General features: G+C 40.9%; 1 protein-coding gene across 1 annotated transcript in view; it reads left to right on the top strand.

Moving 5' to 3' along the window:
- The window catches only part of LOC137431901 (uncharacterized), a 351,683-nt gene that overhangs the window by 168,258 nt on the left and 168,960 nt on the right, over window positions 1–14,465 (top strand). The window contains exons 11-12 of the mRNA XM_068123735.2: window positions 11,780–11,848; window positions 14,116–14,184. Coding sequence (XP_067979836.2) covers window positions 11,780–11,848; window positions 14,116–14,184 — 138 coding nt within the window. The remainder of the gene's footprint in view (window positions 1–11,779; window positions 11,849–14,115; window positions 14,185–14,465) is intronic.

The following is a 14,465-nucleotide window of genomic DNA, read 5'->3' as shown; positions in this document are numbered from 1 at the left end:
CCCCTGCAACCCCCCCTCCCACACTTCCATCCCACACCCCCCCCCCCCCCCCATTCCCACCACCATCCCACACATCCACACACCTTCACTCAGAATGCCCCCATCCCCACAAAGAATGTGAAATTCTCACCTGACAAGGTTAGAGACTCTTGGTAAACCTTAAATACATCCAGGTGTGACACCATCATTGCTGACCTCTTCAAGTCCTACTCTGATGTACTTTGTGTGGATTCTTCTTTCTGAATCCTTCAATTTTAACAGCCGATGAAGACAGAATCCACTTCAAAGACAGCTCTTGGTATTTCGTGACCCGCCTTCTTAACTGCAAAGTAGTCAGTTTTTTCTGTCTTAAATCAAACCTCCAAGTGTTAGTAATACAGGAGACTTGAAGGACATTGAGAAGAGCAGAGATTACAAAACAAAAAAATAACAATCACCAACACCATCATTTCTGCGAATCGAAGTAAAATTCGTCACAACTCAAAAATAAAAACAATTGGTCGTTTTTGGCCAATTCAGTCAATGTTGGACATGTGGTTTCTTCTAATCCAGCAATGAATGACAACCTATAAAACCAGACAAGGTGTTAGGTCGGTAAATCTCATGTATATTAAACAATTGTCGGTCATTTTGCTTTTCCCGAAACCAGACTTTGTCTTTCGCATCTGGAGTGCGTTTCTAAATTGGGTGATGGACTTGCTCCATGTGTGCTCCAATTCCCTTTCTGATACAAGTTTGATCTTGCCCTGTATTACTCTCCTCATGATTCCACCCCGTGTGGTACAGTTTCCCACTCTCGCTATACACGTCTGCGGAGCAAGAGGTGATCAAAATGTTCTTTGACATGGGACACAACTTTCAACTGAGACAAGTCTCATTACCTCCGCTTCCCAAGGTGGACAGAGGTCATGGTTTCACCTGTCTGTCTGCTCTGTTTCTGTGCTTGTTTGTCTTTGAGCAGGATATCTCAAAACGTTGTCGACGGATTCAGATGAAATTTGGTTGACAGGTTGGGTGGTGTAGGATGCGATGTTGCTTTACCTTTTACATTTTCTAAAGTAAGAAAATATTATGTGACTTTTTTTTGTAAATTATGTCTTACTTTGCTGGAATTCCATTGGTAACATTTTTTTCGGGATGCCATTTGGGGGCCATCTTGGATTTTAAAATGGCTGCCATTTCAGAAGTATTTTGGCCCATAACTTTGGCGTTGAGCAAACAACTATTCCTTGCAAATCAACACTTATAGGTGAGTTTAAGTTTATATTCACAAGAAATGTTAAACAAGAAGAAAAAGACATGAAATGTTATGGCCCCCGTGGTTTTAGTCTTATTGCCGTATGGAGTTAAAGGCTGCCAGTCGGCCATATTTGGTCGGATTACCAAACAAAATCTTCTGCATATGTATATCATCATGCATTGTGTTTTTGCCAAGTTTGAACAAAATCGGTTCGTGCATGTCAATAAATGGTTGGGTTGATGTAACAAAATGGTTGCCAGTCGGCCATCTTTGATCACATGACAAAACAAAATGATGTGCATATGTATATCATCATTTGTTGTCTTTTTTGTCAAGCAGGAACAAAATCGGTCGATACATCTCGGAGATATGGTTGTACATACATGCGCGCACGCACGCACACATGCAAGGACGGACGGATGGACGGACGAGACCCAATCCATCGATCCATAAGCTCCCATTTCGGATCAAGTCCATTGGGTGCTAATAAGTAACCTCATGAAGAATACTCCTGCAGACATCACTTTATATAAACAAAAAAGGTGGTCAGCTTTCTACTTGTGTTACATGTGTTTGACATTATTCATATCATGCATGTATCAAAAAAAGTTCAATTACTTCACTTGTACCACACAGATCAGATGAAGATGATGGTGCATGGAACCAATGTGGATATGGAAAGGGAATCATCATGATGTGCAATCTATCCATGTCTCATGTCTGATAATCCTTCATTATTTCAGGTCGATTGTTGTTACAAAAATGACAAAGCCGATTGTTCTTTCACTTGAATAATTATCAACTGTCCACGTTTCAAATTGTGTCACGTGATACCTGATGGCATCTCCCAAAGAGCTCCAGTTGCACAAACCAACAACAGATTTTAAGCTTTGCACGTGTTGCCAGACAGATACCGGTGAAAAGTTTGTTGATACCGACTACAGAATATTCAAGGAAGCAGCATTTGAAACTTTTCTAATCCGTGTACAGAAAATGCAGAATTTGTGAGAGTCGGACAAAGGCTGCTGGGAATTAATAACAGCAGATGAGCTAAAAGGGAAGAAAGCTACCTGGCACAGAGATTGCCATCCAAACCCAGTGAGTCACCTGGATAGAGATGAAAGAAGAAGCAAACTTCCTGTTGCTTTACAAGACCCAACTTTACTGACAAACAGGAAACGAGGACGCCCCAGTGCTTCTTTTGGTCGTGCTTCAGAATCTATTAAACAAACTCGTTTGAGCAGGACATTGTTTGGACAAATCAAAATGTGTATTTTGTCAAGAAACCATAAGCACATGAGGAAGAGCTAAAAGTACACGAAAAACTCCTCAAGTGTGCCTGATTGCTAAAATGGGGCAAAAACCCTAGAAATTGGAAACAGCAGTGGAAATGAGGCTTGGACACTTAGGCTTGTCGATGTGCTGTCTTCTGGAGATTTACTAAAGCTTATACCTGTCTGCAAAGGATCTTCGCTCTCTCGTACAACCTTCATGAGGATCCTTGGATATTCAAAGGTTCGCTGAAAGACCGTGTTGGAGACGGTGCTCCTCGTCAATTGCTTTTCTTCGTCATTGGAGTCTTACAGGGTACAAGACGTGTAGAGACAGAGCAATAGACAGAAGATATCCAATGTTCTGCCAACCTAATGTATCAGCAAGTTACTGAAAACTGCAACTCAGACTGCCAAGTCTAATATCAAGTTTCAATAAAACAGTTACTTCAATAAGGCAAATAAACAATTAAATACAATTAAATACAATTAAGTAAGCTTAAATTATTTTTAAAAAAAGAACCTTAAATCTTAATTAATGTTTAATATTAATTAAATAAAACAAGATTAAAATCAATAATTGAATTAATAAATAATAAATTATTAATAATTAATTTGTTAATTAAATTAATAATAATAATAATATTATATTAATATTAATAATATAATAATATAAATATAATTATAATTAACAACATAATATAATAATATTAATTTATTTATTAATTATAATTCTAATTTATAAAATTATATAAGATATTAATAATTAATTAATTATTATAATGAATGAATTATTAATTAATTATAATCAATTAATTATTAAAAAATAAATTAAAATTAATTTAATTATTAATTAATAATTAATTAATTAATAAAAATTACAATTAAATAAGGCAATATGCTTAAACAAGGCAGTTTCCTCAAGCAAAAAAATGCTGGTCCTTTTAATCCTACAGAAACAAGAGATATCCATTTTTAAAAATATTTTCGTTTAATTGACGATATCTGCCAAACCACGTGCCCTATCGCAAATTCCAAAAGGACATTTTAGTGCTGAACAGATCTGTGAAGTTTCCCCTCGATTGGATCAAAAATGAGGGAGGAGCTCGGTTTTAAAGGTTCATGCTTAAAAACATCATAACTCTGAAACCATGTGACGCATGACGTCATGCTTGCTGATGTTTTTGTTCGACATGGGTATGCGATTCCGCCTGCAAAGCTTGGCCTGATCTGTTCAGCCGTTGCAGAGAAAAAGGGGTTTTCGTGTTTCACGAAAAACAATATGGCGACCGAACCACGTGACCCGTGACGTCATAATTACCATTAAAATATTCTACAGACCGAGTCCATCATATGGTGAATATTTTATCTCAATCGGTCCAATTATTGCAGAGAAATTGGTTTTTAAAGGAAATTAAAACTTAAAATGGCACTGAGTTAAGGTTCATCAGAATTATCAGAATTCCCAAAGTTCAAAGTGCCATAACTTTGTCAAAAATGATCGAAACGTCACGAAGTTCGAACTTGATCTATAACTTATCATGAGGAAACCAGGTGCCAAGTTTGAAATCATTGGCATTCAGCGTTTAGAAAAAAAGTCCGGAAAACTGTTCTTTGCGTGACGGACTGACGGACTGACGGACTGACGGACTGACGGACTGACGGACGGAGGGACGGCGTGCAAACCTATAGTCCCCCGGTGTACACCGGTAGGGGACTAATAACATCGTACACTGGGGTGTGACGAGGATGAATTGATTAGATTTTGGTTCACATCCGGATCCGGATATTAGAATTTTAAAAATGATTCTTCACCATTGAGAGATGGAACTAAAACATATATGGTACAGTATCTTAAAAACGTTATTGACGGATTCAGACGCGACTTGGTGGACAAGTTGTGTGTGTGACCCGGAATTATTGATCTCAGGTATTTGGCCTGACCATTCGCCATCCTTCGTTTATTGCCATTTCCGGGACGCCATGTTCCCGCATCTGTGCAGTCCTGCTTCTCCCTCTAGTGTGGTGTTTGTGAACAGCCATTTTCTGTCGATCTCTGTGCCCTGTTCCGATCTTCCTCATTCTATCTCTGTCCCAAACTGTGTGTCGGTCCCACTTCTCACTGTCCTTGCCTTCCTGAATCATTTTGCTTTGCATCTTCCCAATCGATATCCGTCTGGAAAGATTTGGATTGAACTGAAAATCAGACTCCAAATGCTGACAAAACAATTATTCCCATTCTCGTTCTCATCCGAACTATAAATTGTTGTCGGAACTTCATTCGGACTTCACTGCCCGATCCGAACTTCATTCGGACTTCACTGTCCGATCCGAACTTCATTCGGACTTCACTGTCCGATCCGAACTTCATTCGGACTTCACTGTCCGATCCGAACTTCACCCACAGGGGTGAAGAATGTTGGACATTTAAACACTCATTAAACTTTGTCTTCCATCTGGAATCTTGTCGTCCTGGATGTGCTGATGGATTATTTGTCGATGTTTCGATGGACCAAGTTCCGCACAGCATCCCGCACAACCCTCTGTACAGCAATTTTGATTATTTTTTAGCCTAAAACTCAACGTCTCCTAAAAGTCACGGTCAGCGTCTCGTAAAATCATCAATTCTCATTTGATTGACCTGGAATTTTAAGAATTTGCATGATGTGTCACTGAATTGGTTCACCAATCAAAACAAGGTGACATGATGTGTCACTGAATTGGTTCACCAATCAAAACAAGGTGACATGATGTGTCACTGAATTGGTTCACCAATCAAAACAAGGTGACATGATGTGTCACTGAATTGGTTCACCAATCAAAACAAGGTGACATGATGTGTCACTGAATTGGTTCACCAATCAAAACAAGGTGACATGATGTGTCACTGAATTGGTTCACCAATCAAAACAAGGTGACATGATGTGTCACTGAATTGGTTCACCAATCAAAACAAGGTGACATGATGTGTCACTGAATTGGTTCACCAATCAAAACAAGGTGACATGATGTGTCACTGTATTGGTTCACCAATCAAAACTAGGTGACATGATGTGTCACTGAATTGGTTCACCAATCAAAACAAGGTGACATGATGTGTCACTGAATTGGTTCACCAATCAAAACAAGGTGACATGATGTGTCACTGAATTGGTTCACCAATCAAAACAAGGTGACATCATGTGTCACTGAATTGGTTCACCAATCAAAACAAGGTGACATGATGTGTCACTGAATTGGTTCACCAACCAAAACAAGGTGACATGATGTGTCACTGAATTGGTTCACCAATCAAAACAAGGTGACATGATGTGTCACTGAATTGGTTCACCAATCAAAACAAGGTGACATGATGTGTCACTGAATTGGTTCACCAATCAAAACAAGGTGACATGATGTGTCACTGAATTGGTTCACCAATCAAAACAAGGTGACATGATGTGTCACTGTATTGGTTCACCAATCAAAACAAGGTGACATGATGTGTCACTGAATTGGTTCACCAATCAAAACTAGGTGACATGATGTGTCACTGAATTGGTTCACCAATCAAAACAAGGTGACATGATGTGTCACTGAATTGGTTCACCAATCAAAACAAGGTGACATGATGTGTCACTGAATTGGTTCACCAATCAAAACAAGGTGACATGATGTGTCACTGAATTGGTTCACCAATCAAAACAAGGTGACATGATGTGTCACTGTATTGGTTCACCAATCAAAACAAGGTGACATGATGTGTCACTGAATTGGTTCACCAATCAAAACAAGGTGACATGATGTGTCACTGTATTGGTTCACCAATCAAAACAAGGTGACATGATGTGTCACTGAATTGGTTCACCAATCAAAACAAGGTGACATGATGTGTCACTGTATTGGTTCACCAATCAAAACTAGGTGACATGATGTGTCACTGAATTGGTTCACCAATCAAAACAAGGTGACATGATGTGTCACTGTATTGGTTCACCAATCAAAACAAGGTGACATGATGTGTCACTGAATTGGTTCACCAATCAAAACAAGGTGACATGATGTGTCACTGAATTGGTTCACCAATCAAAACAAGGTGACATCATGTGTCACTGAATTGGTTCACCAATCAAAACAAGGTGACATGATGTGTCACTGAATTGGTTCACCAATCAAAACAAGGTGACATGATGTGTCACTGAATTGGTTCACCAATCAAAACAAGGTGACATAATGTGTCACTGAATTGGTTCACCAATCAAAACAAGGTGACATGATGTGTCACTGAATTGGTTCACCAATCAAAACAAGGTGACATAATGTGTCACTGAATTGGTTCACCAATCAAAACTAGGTGACATGATGTGTCACTGAATTGGTTCACCAATCAAAACTAGGTGACATGATGTGTCACTGAATTGGTTGACCAATCAAAACTAGAAGGTGAATGTTTTTGTTTCTTTCGATCAAAAGGTTAGAGATCAAGGTTGCATAAAATCATCAATTTTCATCCTTTTGATTTGAAATTTGAGCAGGGTATGCGTATTCGGTCACTAAAAGCATATTGCGTTTGAGGTCGAAAGGTCAAGATCGCCTAAAATCGTCAATGCTTTGTATTTTTATGCCTCCGCCATCGCCGGAGGCATTATGTTTTCAGGTTGTCTGTCCGTCCATCCGTCCGTGATCGGTTTTCGTTACCGCAATAACTTGAGAACGACTCAAGGGATTTTAGTCAAACTTGCCACAGGTATGTATAATCATGTAAAGATGAACTGATTATATTTTGGGGGTCAATAGGTCAAAGTCTGTAATAGGTCTATAACTTGAGAACGGCTGAAGTGATCCAATTCGAACTTAGTACAGGTATGTGTAATGATGTAAACATGAACTGATTAGATTTTGGGTTCAAAGATCAAAGGTCAAAGTCTGTAATAGGTCCATAACTTTAAAACGGCATAAGTCATCGAATTTAAACTTGGTCCAGGTATGTATAATGCTGTAAAGATGAACTGATTATATTTTGGGGGTCAATAGGTCAAAGTCTGTAATAGGTCTATAACTTGAAAACGGCATAAGTCATCGAATTTAAACTTGGTCCAGGTATGTATAATGCTGTAAAGATTAACTGATTATATTTTGGGGGTCAATAGGTCAAAGTCTGTAATAGGTCTATAACTTGAAAACGGCATAAGTCATCGAATTTAAACTTGGTCCAGGTATGTATAATGCTGTAAAGATGAACTGATTATATTTTGGGGGTCAATAGGTCAAAGTCTGTAATAGGTCTATAACTTGAGAACGGCTGAAGTGATCTAATTCAAAATTAGTACAGGTATGTATAATGATGTAAAGATTAACTGATAACATTTTGGGGTCCCGAGGTCAAAGGCCAAAGGTGAGAGATCATGTCAGGAAAAAATGTGAGAACTTGTAAACAGCTGAATGGATTTAAATCAAACTTGATACAAGTATCATAATAATAATAATAATAATAATTCATTTATTTTGTATAGCGCTTTTCATGAAGCCCAAAGGCGCTTTGACAGAGTGCAAAACATAATGCATAACAAAACATGAAAACAACAATTGCAAAAAGACAAGAATCAATAGGGAAATATTTAAAGCAAAAGGAGGGAGAAGGAGAAGTGATAGTCAGGGGTTAAATGCTGTGGGTTGAATGTTGAATGCAGTGCTGAACAGGTGGGTCTTGAGTGATGTTTTGAATGTGGTGAGTGAGGAGGAGTCTCTGATGGTGTGAGGTAGTGAGTTCCAGAGGGTGGGAGCAGCGATGGAGAAGGCCCTGTCCCCCCAGGATCTGAATTTGGTCCGGATGGGGGGGGTCAGGAGGTTGGTACCAGCAGAGCGGAGGTTGCGGGTGGGAGTGTGTCTGGAGAGGAGGTCAGCCAGGTAGGATGGGGCCAGGTTATGGAGGGCTTTGTAGGTCAAGAGGAGGATTTTGTACTGGATTCTCTGGGAGATGGGGAGCCAGTGAAGCTTGTAAAGGACGGGGGTGATGGGGTCACGGGTCCGGGAATGGGTGAGTAGACGGGCAGCGGAGTTCTGAATGTATTGGAGTTTATTGGTGATTGTTGAGGGTGAACCATAGAGGAGGCTATTGCAGTAGTCCAGACGGGAGGTGATGAAGGCGTGGATGAGGGTTTCTGCAGCCGTGGAGGAGAGGGATGAGCGGAGACGGGCGATGTTTTTCAGGTGAAAGAAGGCTGTCTTTGTGATCTGTTTAGTGTATTTGTCGAAGGAGAGGGTTTGGTCAAAGATGACGCCAAGATTCCGGATGAGAGGGGAGGTGGATACTGGGATACCGTCGATGTTGAGGGCAAAGTTATGGGTGGATTTTGTGAGCGTTTTTGGGCCAATGATGATTATTTCAGATTTATCACAGTTAAGTTTGAGGAAGTTGATTTGAAGCCAGGATTTTATTTCAGAGATGCAGTTTGTCAGGATAGAGTGGGTGTCGGTGGAGACGGACTTGGTGGAGATGAAAAGCTGGATGTCATCGGCGAAGCAGTGGAATTGGAGACCATGACGGCGGATTAAGTGACCGAGGGGGGACAGGTAAAGGATGAAGAGGAGGGGGCCAAGAACTGAACCTTGGGGGACACCTTGGGGGAGGGGAGCAGTGGGGGATTTGCAGTTATTGATGGAGATGAACTGGCGTCTGTCAGAGAGGTATGATTTAATCCAAGAGAGGGCAGTGCCGGTAACGTTAAAGGTGGATTCAAGTCGGGTGAGGAGGATGGTGTGATCGATTGTGTCAAAGGCAGCGCTGAGGTCGAGGAGGACGAGAATGTTGAGGTTGCCAGCGTCAGAGGAGAGGAGAAGGTCGTTGGTGATTTTGAGGAGAGCAGTTTCAGTACTGTGGTTTGAGCGGAATCCGGATTGGAATGTTTCATACAGGTTATTGGCAGAGAGGTGATGTTTGAGTTGAGTGGCTACAGCGCGTTCCAAAACTTTCGACAGAAAGGGTAGGTTGGAGATGGGTCTGAAGTTGTTTAGGGTGTCAGGGTTTAGACCAGGTTTTTTTAGAATGGGGGTAACAGCAGCAATTTTGAGGGATGGTGGGACGATGCCTGTAGACAGGGAGGAGTTTATTGTTGCAATGATAAGTGGAGAGAGAGCAGGGAGGGAGGCCTTGACAAAGCTGGAGGGGATGGGGTCAAGAGTGCAGGTGGCAGTTTTCATTCCTATGAGGAGTTCAGAGAGGTCAGTAGGGGAGACCGGGGAGAATTGAGACAGGGGAAGGCAGGATAAGGGGGGGCAGGTGGTTGGAGGGGGAGCGGGTGCGGCGGTGGTCAAGCTGTTGTAGATGTTGTCAATTTTGCGTTGGAAGAAAGAAAGGAAGGAGATGCAGTTGTCTACTGTGAATGACTGGGTGGTGGTGTCCAGGGGGCGGAGGAGTTTGTTTATTGTCGAGAAGAGTGCTTTTGGGTTTCCGGAGCCAGAGTGGATAATTTGAGAGTAGTAGGCGGAGCGGGCGTGGGAGAGGGCATCTTTGTAGTGTTGTAGGTGGTCCTTGTAGGCTTGGGAGTGAACTGTGAGACCTGTTTTATTGCGGAGTCTTTCAAGTTGGCGAGCACGAGTTTTCACCAGGCGGAGTTCAGGGGTAAACCAGGGAGCAGAATGGGTGAAAGAAACTGTAATGTAAATAATGGTGTAATAATGTGGGCAGAGGCATATCAGTTGATGTCCTGACGTCGAAGAGTGTCGTTCTAGTCTTTTAGCTGTTTTCGTCATGTTTAGCATCGGAAGAAGTCTGAATACAAAACAGATGGGGACGGGCTTTGCATTTCAGATGCTTTCTGGGTTTTCACCCCTCAGCCCAAATTGGGCTAAGGGGTATTGTCGTCACGGGCGTCCGTCAACTTTTGGTTTCCGTCAATTTCAAGCAGAACGGCTTGCCCGATTAAATCCATTTTTGCAGTGTGTGTTGGGGTTGAGTAGAGGAAGGTTCCTTTCGAAAATGGATGCGCTGCGATTTTCAATATGGCCGCCACGGCAGCTATCTTGAAATTGGTTTCTGTCAATTTCGAGCAGAACGGCCTGTCCGATTAAAATCATTTTTGCAGTGTGTGTTGGGGTTGAGTAGAGGAAGGTTCATTTCAAAAATGGGTGCTGCGATTTTCAATATGGCCGCCATGGCAGCTATCTTGAAATTGGTTTCCATCAATTTCGAGCAGAACGGCCTGTCCGATTAAATTCATTTTTGCAGTGTGTGTTGGGGTTGAGTAGAGGAAGGTTCATTTCAAAAATGGGTGCTGCGATTTTCAATATGGCCGCCACGGCAGCTATCTTGAAATTGGTTTCCGTCAATTTCGAGCAGAACGGCTTGTCCGATTAAATCCATGTTTGCAGTGTGTGTTGGGGTTGAGTAAAGGAAGGTTTCTTTCGAAAATGGACGCGCTGCGATTTTCAATATGGCCGTGGGGCAGCCATCTTGAAATGGGTTTCCGTCAATTTCAAGCAGAACGGCCTGTCCGATTAAATTCATTTTTGCAGTGTGTGTTGGGGTTGAGTAGAGGAAGGTTCCTTTCGAAAATGGACGCGCTGCGATTTTCAATATGGCCGCCACGGCAGCTATCTTGAAATTGGTTTCCGTCAATTTCAAGCAGAACGGCCTGTCCGATTAAATTCATTTTTGCAGTGTGTGTTGGGGTTGAGTAGAGGAAGGTTCCTTTCGAAAATGGACGCGCTGCGATTTTCAATATGGCCGCCACGGCAGCTATCTTGAAATTGGTTTCCGTCAATTTCAAGCAGAACGGCCTGTCCGATTAAATTCATTTTTGCAGTGTGTGTTGGGGTTGAGTAGAAGAAGGTGCCTTTCGAAAATGGGCGCGCTGCGATTTTCAATATGGCCGTGGGGCAGCCATCTTGAAATTGGTTTCCGTCAATTTCAAGCAGAACGGCCTGTCCGATTAAATCCATTTTTGCAGTGTGTGTTGGGGTTGAGTAGAGGAAGGTTCCTTTCGAAAATGGGCGCTGCGATTTTCAATATGGCCGCCACGGCAGCCATCTTGAAATTGGTTTCCACCATGCATGGGCTGAGGGGTTACGCCCGCTTTGCGGTGCTATTTATTATTTCTGTATTTTTATGCATTATCAGTCCGTTTTTTCAGTGGCACAAAGGTTAAAACCTGGACTACGGTAGTTAAATGCAAGTTCAATTATCATGTATTTAATTTTGTAATTTCCTGCCAATCCTTTATACATGCTAACCAGTTCACTCATAATATAGTGTAACACTTGATATTAAACGATTCAAGTTTCCTTGCAGGGTGATCGTGGACCCCTTGGACCTCTTGGACCTCCAGGGGACCCAGGCATAGGACTTCCTGGTTCTAAGGTAATTAATGTTATGCACACACCTTTATAGGATCAATATAATAATGTACATGAGATGGGATTTATCAAGTACTTAACTCTTGTAAAGCTTGTGCAATGTGGATACATCTGTTGGTTTTCCTTGTGCTGTTCTACTGTTTCAGTGAAATGTGGTTCATGTTCTGACAAACACTTGAGATTAATCCATCAGGTGTAGACGAAAAATTAATCGTGAAACACCTGAAGAAGAACAGATATTTAGAAGGTTGATGTAATCCTGCGTAAAACCTTGCTTAAGGATAAACTAAATGTAGTTCAGAATGGAAAATAGCACATTCGTGTTCATAAAATGTGGTTTCTATCGTATAAATGTGTACGGTGATGTGTGTGGACTACTCGATACCTGCAAGTTTGAATACCAGTGTTATAACTGTGAAAACTGCGAAAAGGGAAAATGTTTGGTTTATTTGTAGATGTTCCAATGGATTATTTTGTAGTTGTTCTGATGGATTATTTGTAGATGTTGCGATGGATTAATTATTTGTAGATGTTCTGATGGATTCTTTGTAGATGTTCCAATCGATTATTTGTAGATGTTCCGAATGATTATTTGTAGATATTCTGATGGATTATTTGTTGATGTTCCATTGGATTATTTGTTGGTGTTTTGATGGATTATTTGTAGATGTTCCAATGGATTATTTGTAGATCGTCCAATGGATTATTTGTTGGTGTTCTGATGGATTATTTGTAGATGTTCCAATCGATTATTTGTAGATGTTCCGAATGATTATTTGTAGATATTCCAATGGATTATTTGTTGATGTTCCAATGAATTATTTGTGGATGTTCCAATGGATTATTTGTAGATCTTCCAATGGATTATTTGTTGGTGTTCTGATGGATTATTTGTAGGTGTTTCGATGGAATATCTGTAGATGTTCCAATGGATTATTTGTAGATTTTCTGATGGATTATTTGTTGGTGTTGCGATGAAGTATCTGTAGATGTTCCAATGGATTATTTGTCGAAGTTCCGATGGATTATTTGTTGGTGTTCTGATGGATTATTTGTCGATGTTCCAATGGATTATTTGTAGGTGTTCTGATGGATTATTTGTACATGTTCTGATGGATTATTTGTACATGTTCTGATGGATTATTTGTACATGTTCTGATGGATTATTTGTACATGTTCTGATTGATTATTTGTAGGTCTTCCAATCGCCAACGTGTAGATCGCTTTGTAGTTCGCCAACTCAATGGAAGGGGGTTCTATGGTAGGAGACCCAGGAGGACCCCACTGCTGAGAGAGAGACATAAGAAGGCCTGACTGAAGTTTTCCAAAACACACCTGAACAAGTCAAAATTCTTCTGGTATAATGTCCTGTGAACAGATGAGGCTAAATTAGAGATTTTTGGTAAAGCACATCATCTCTATGTTTACAGAAAACAAAATGAAGCCTTCAAAGAAAAGAACACCTTCCCTACAGTCAAAGATGGAGGAGGTTCAGTGATGTTTTGGGGTTGCTGTGCTGCCTCTGGCACTGGGTACCTTGAATGTGTGCATGGCATCATGAAATAAGGAGATTACCAAGGCATTTTGGAGCGCATTGTTAAACCCCGTGTCAGAATGCTGGGTCTCTGTCGAAGGTCATGGGTCTTGCAGCAGAACAATGACCCCAACACACACTTCAAAAAGCACCCAGGAATGGTTCAAGACAAAACGCTGGACTGTTCTGAAGACCAGCAATGAGCCCAGATCTAAATCCCATTGAACACCTGTGGGGAGATCTGAAAACAGCAGTTGGGAGAAAGCACCCTTCAAATCTGGGAGAAATGGAGCAGTTTGCACAGGAGGAGTGGGCCAAACTGCCAGCAGAGAGGTGGAGGAAGGTCATTCATGGCTATAGGAAGCGCTTGACTGCAGTTATTTTGTCCAAAGGCCGTGATACCAAATATTACGTCGAGGGTGTAAATAATTTTGTCAATGCCATTTCTTTTTATTTTCTGATTTAAAAGGATATAATAAGTTCTGAATCAAAAACATAGGTTCTGTAATATTTACAGTGAAATAAAGAATTGTGGAGACCAAATACTTTTGTCAATTTCAACTTATTTTTCGAGAAAATTGTGAGTTATTTGAAAAAAGTGCAAGGGTGCCCATATTTTTGGCCGTGACTGTAAATGGGCCATTTATATGCCCCTGGCATTTTACCCAATAATTATTACTATTATTGTTTTTAACCTTCTTTGCTGTTTCCACCAAACATCATTCTTTTATTCCCAGGGTGATTTTGGTTTACCTGGTCGACCAGGTCCTCTGGGTCCTCCAGGACTAGGAGAGCCAGGCCAGCGGGTGAGTATGCCCTTGTACATTGGTGTCAGACAACACATTTTCCCACCCAAAGTATATTCTAGCAGTTATCCCATCTTTGACTGGACTGGTAGCCCTTATGTATGTGTAAAGACTGACTGCTGAACTTAAACTGATTTAGACGTTACACTTTTTTTCATTAATTTATCTTTTTGAAATACAACATAATGCATTGACACATTTATCTTTCAAACTCAAAACTACTCTCAATAATTGCAAAAAAGTTTTTTTGTATTAAGTGAACACTTCCACCTCTTGTGACA

The sequence above is a fragment of the Myxine glutinosa genome, chromosome 7 (assembly GCF_964187855.1).
Source record: "Myxine glutinosa chromosome 7, kmMyxGlut1.1, whole genome shotgun sequence".
Taxonomy (NCBI): domain Eukaryota; kingdom Metazoa; phylum Chordata; class Myxini; order Myxiniformes; family Myxinidae; genus Myxine; species Myxine glutinosa.
The sequence above is the reverse complement of the archived record's forward strand: the minus strand, read 5'-3'. Positions and strand labels throughout refer to the sequence as shown.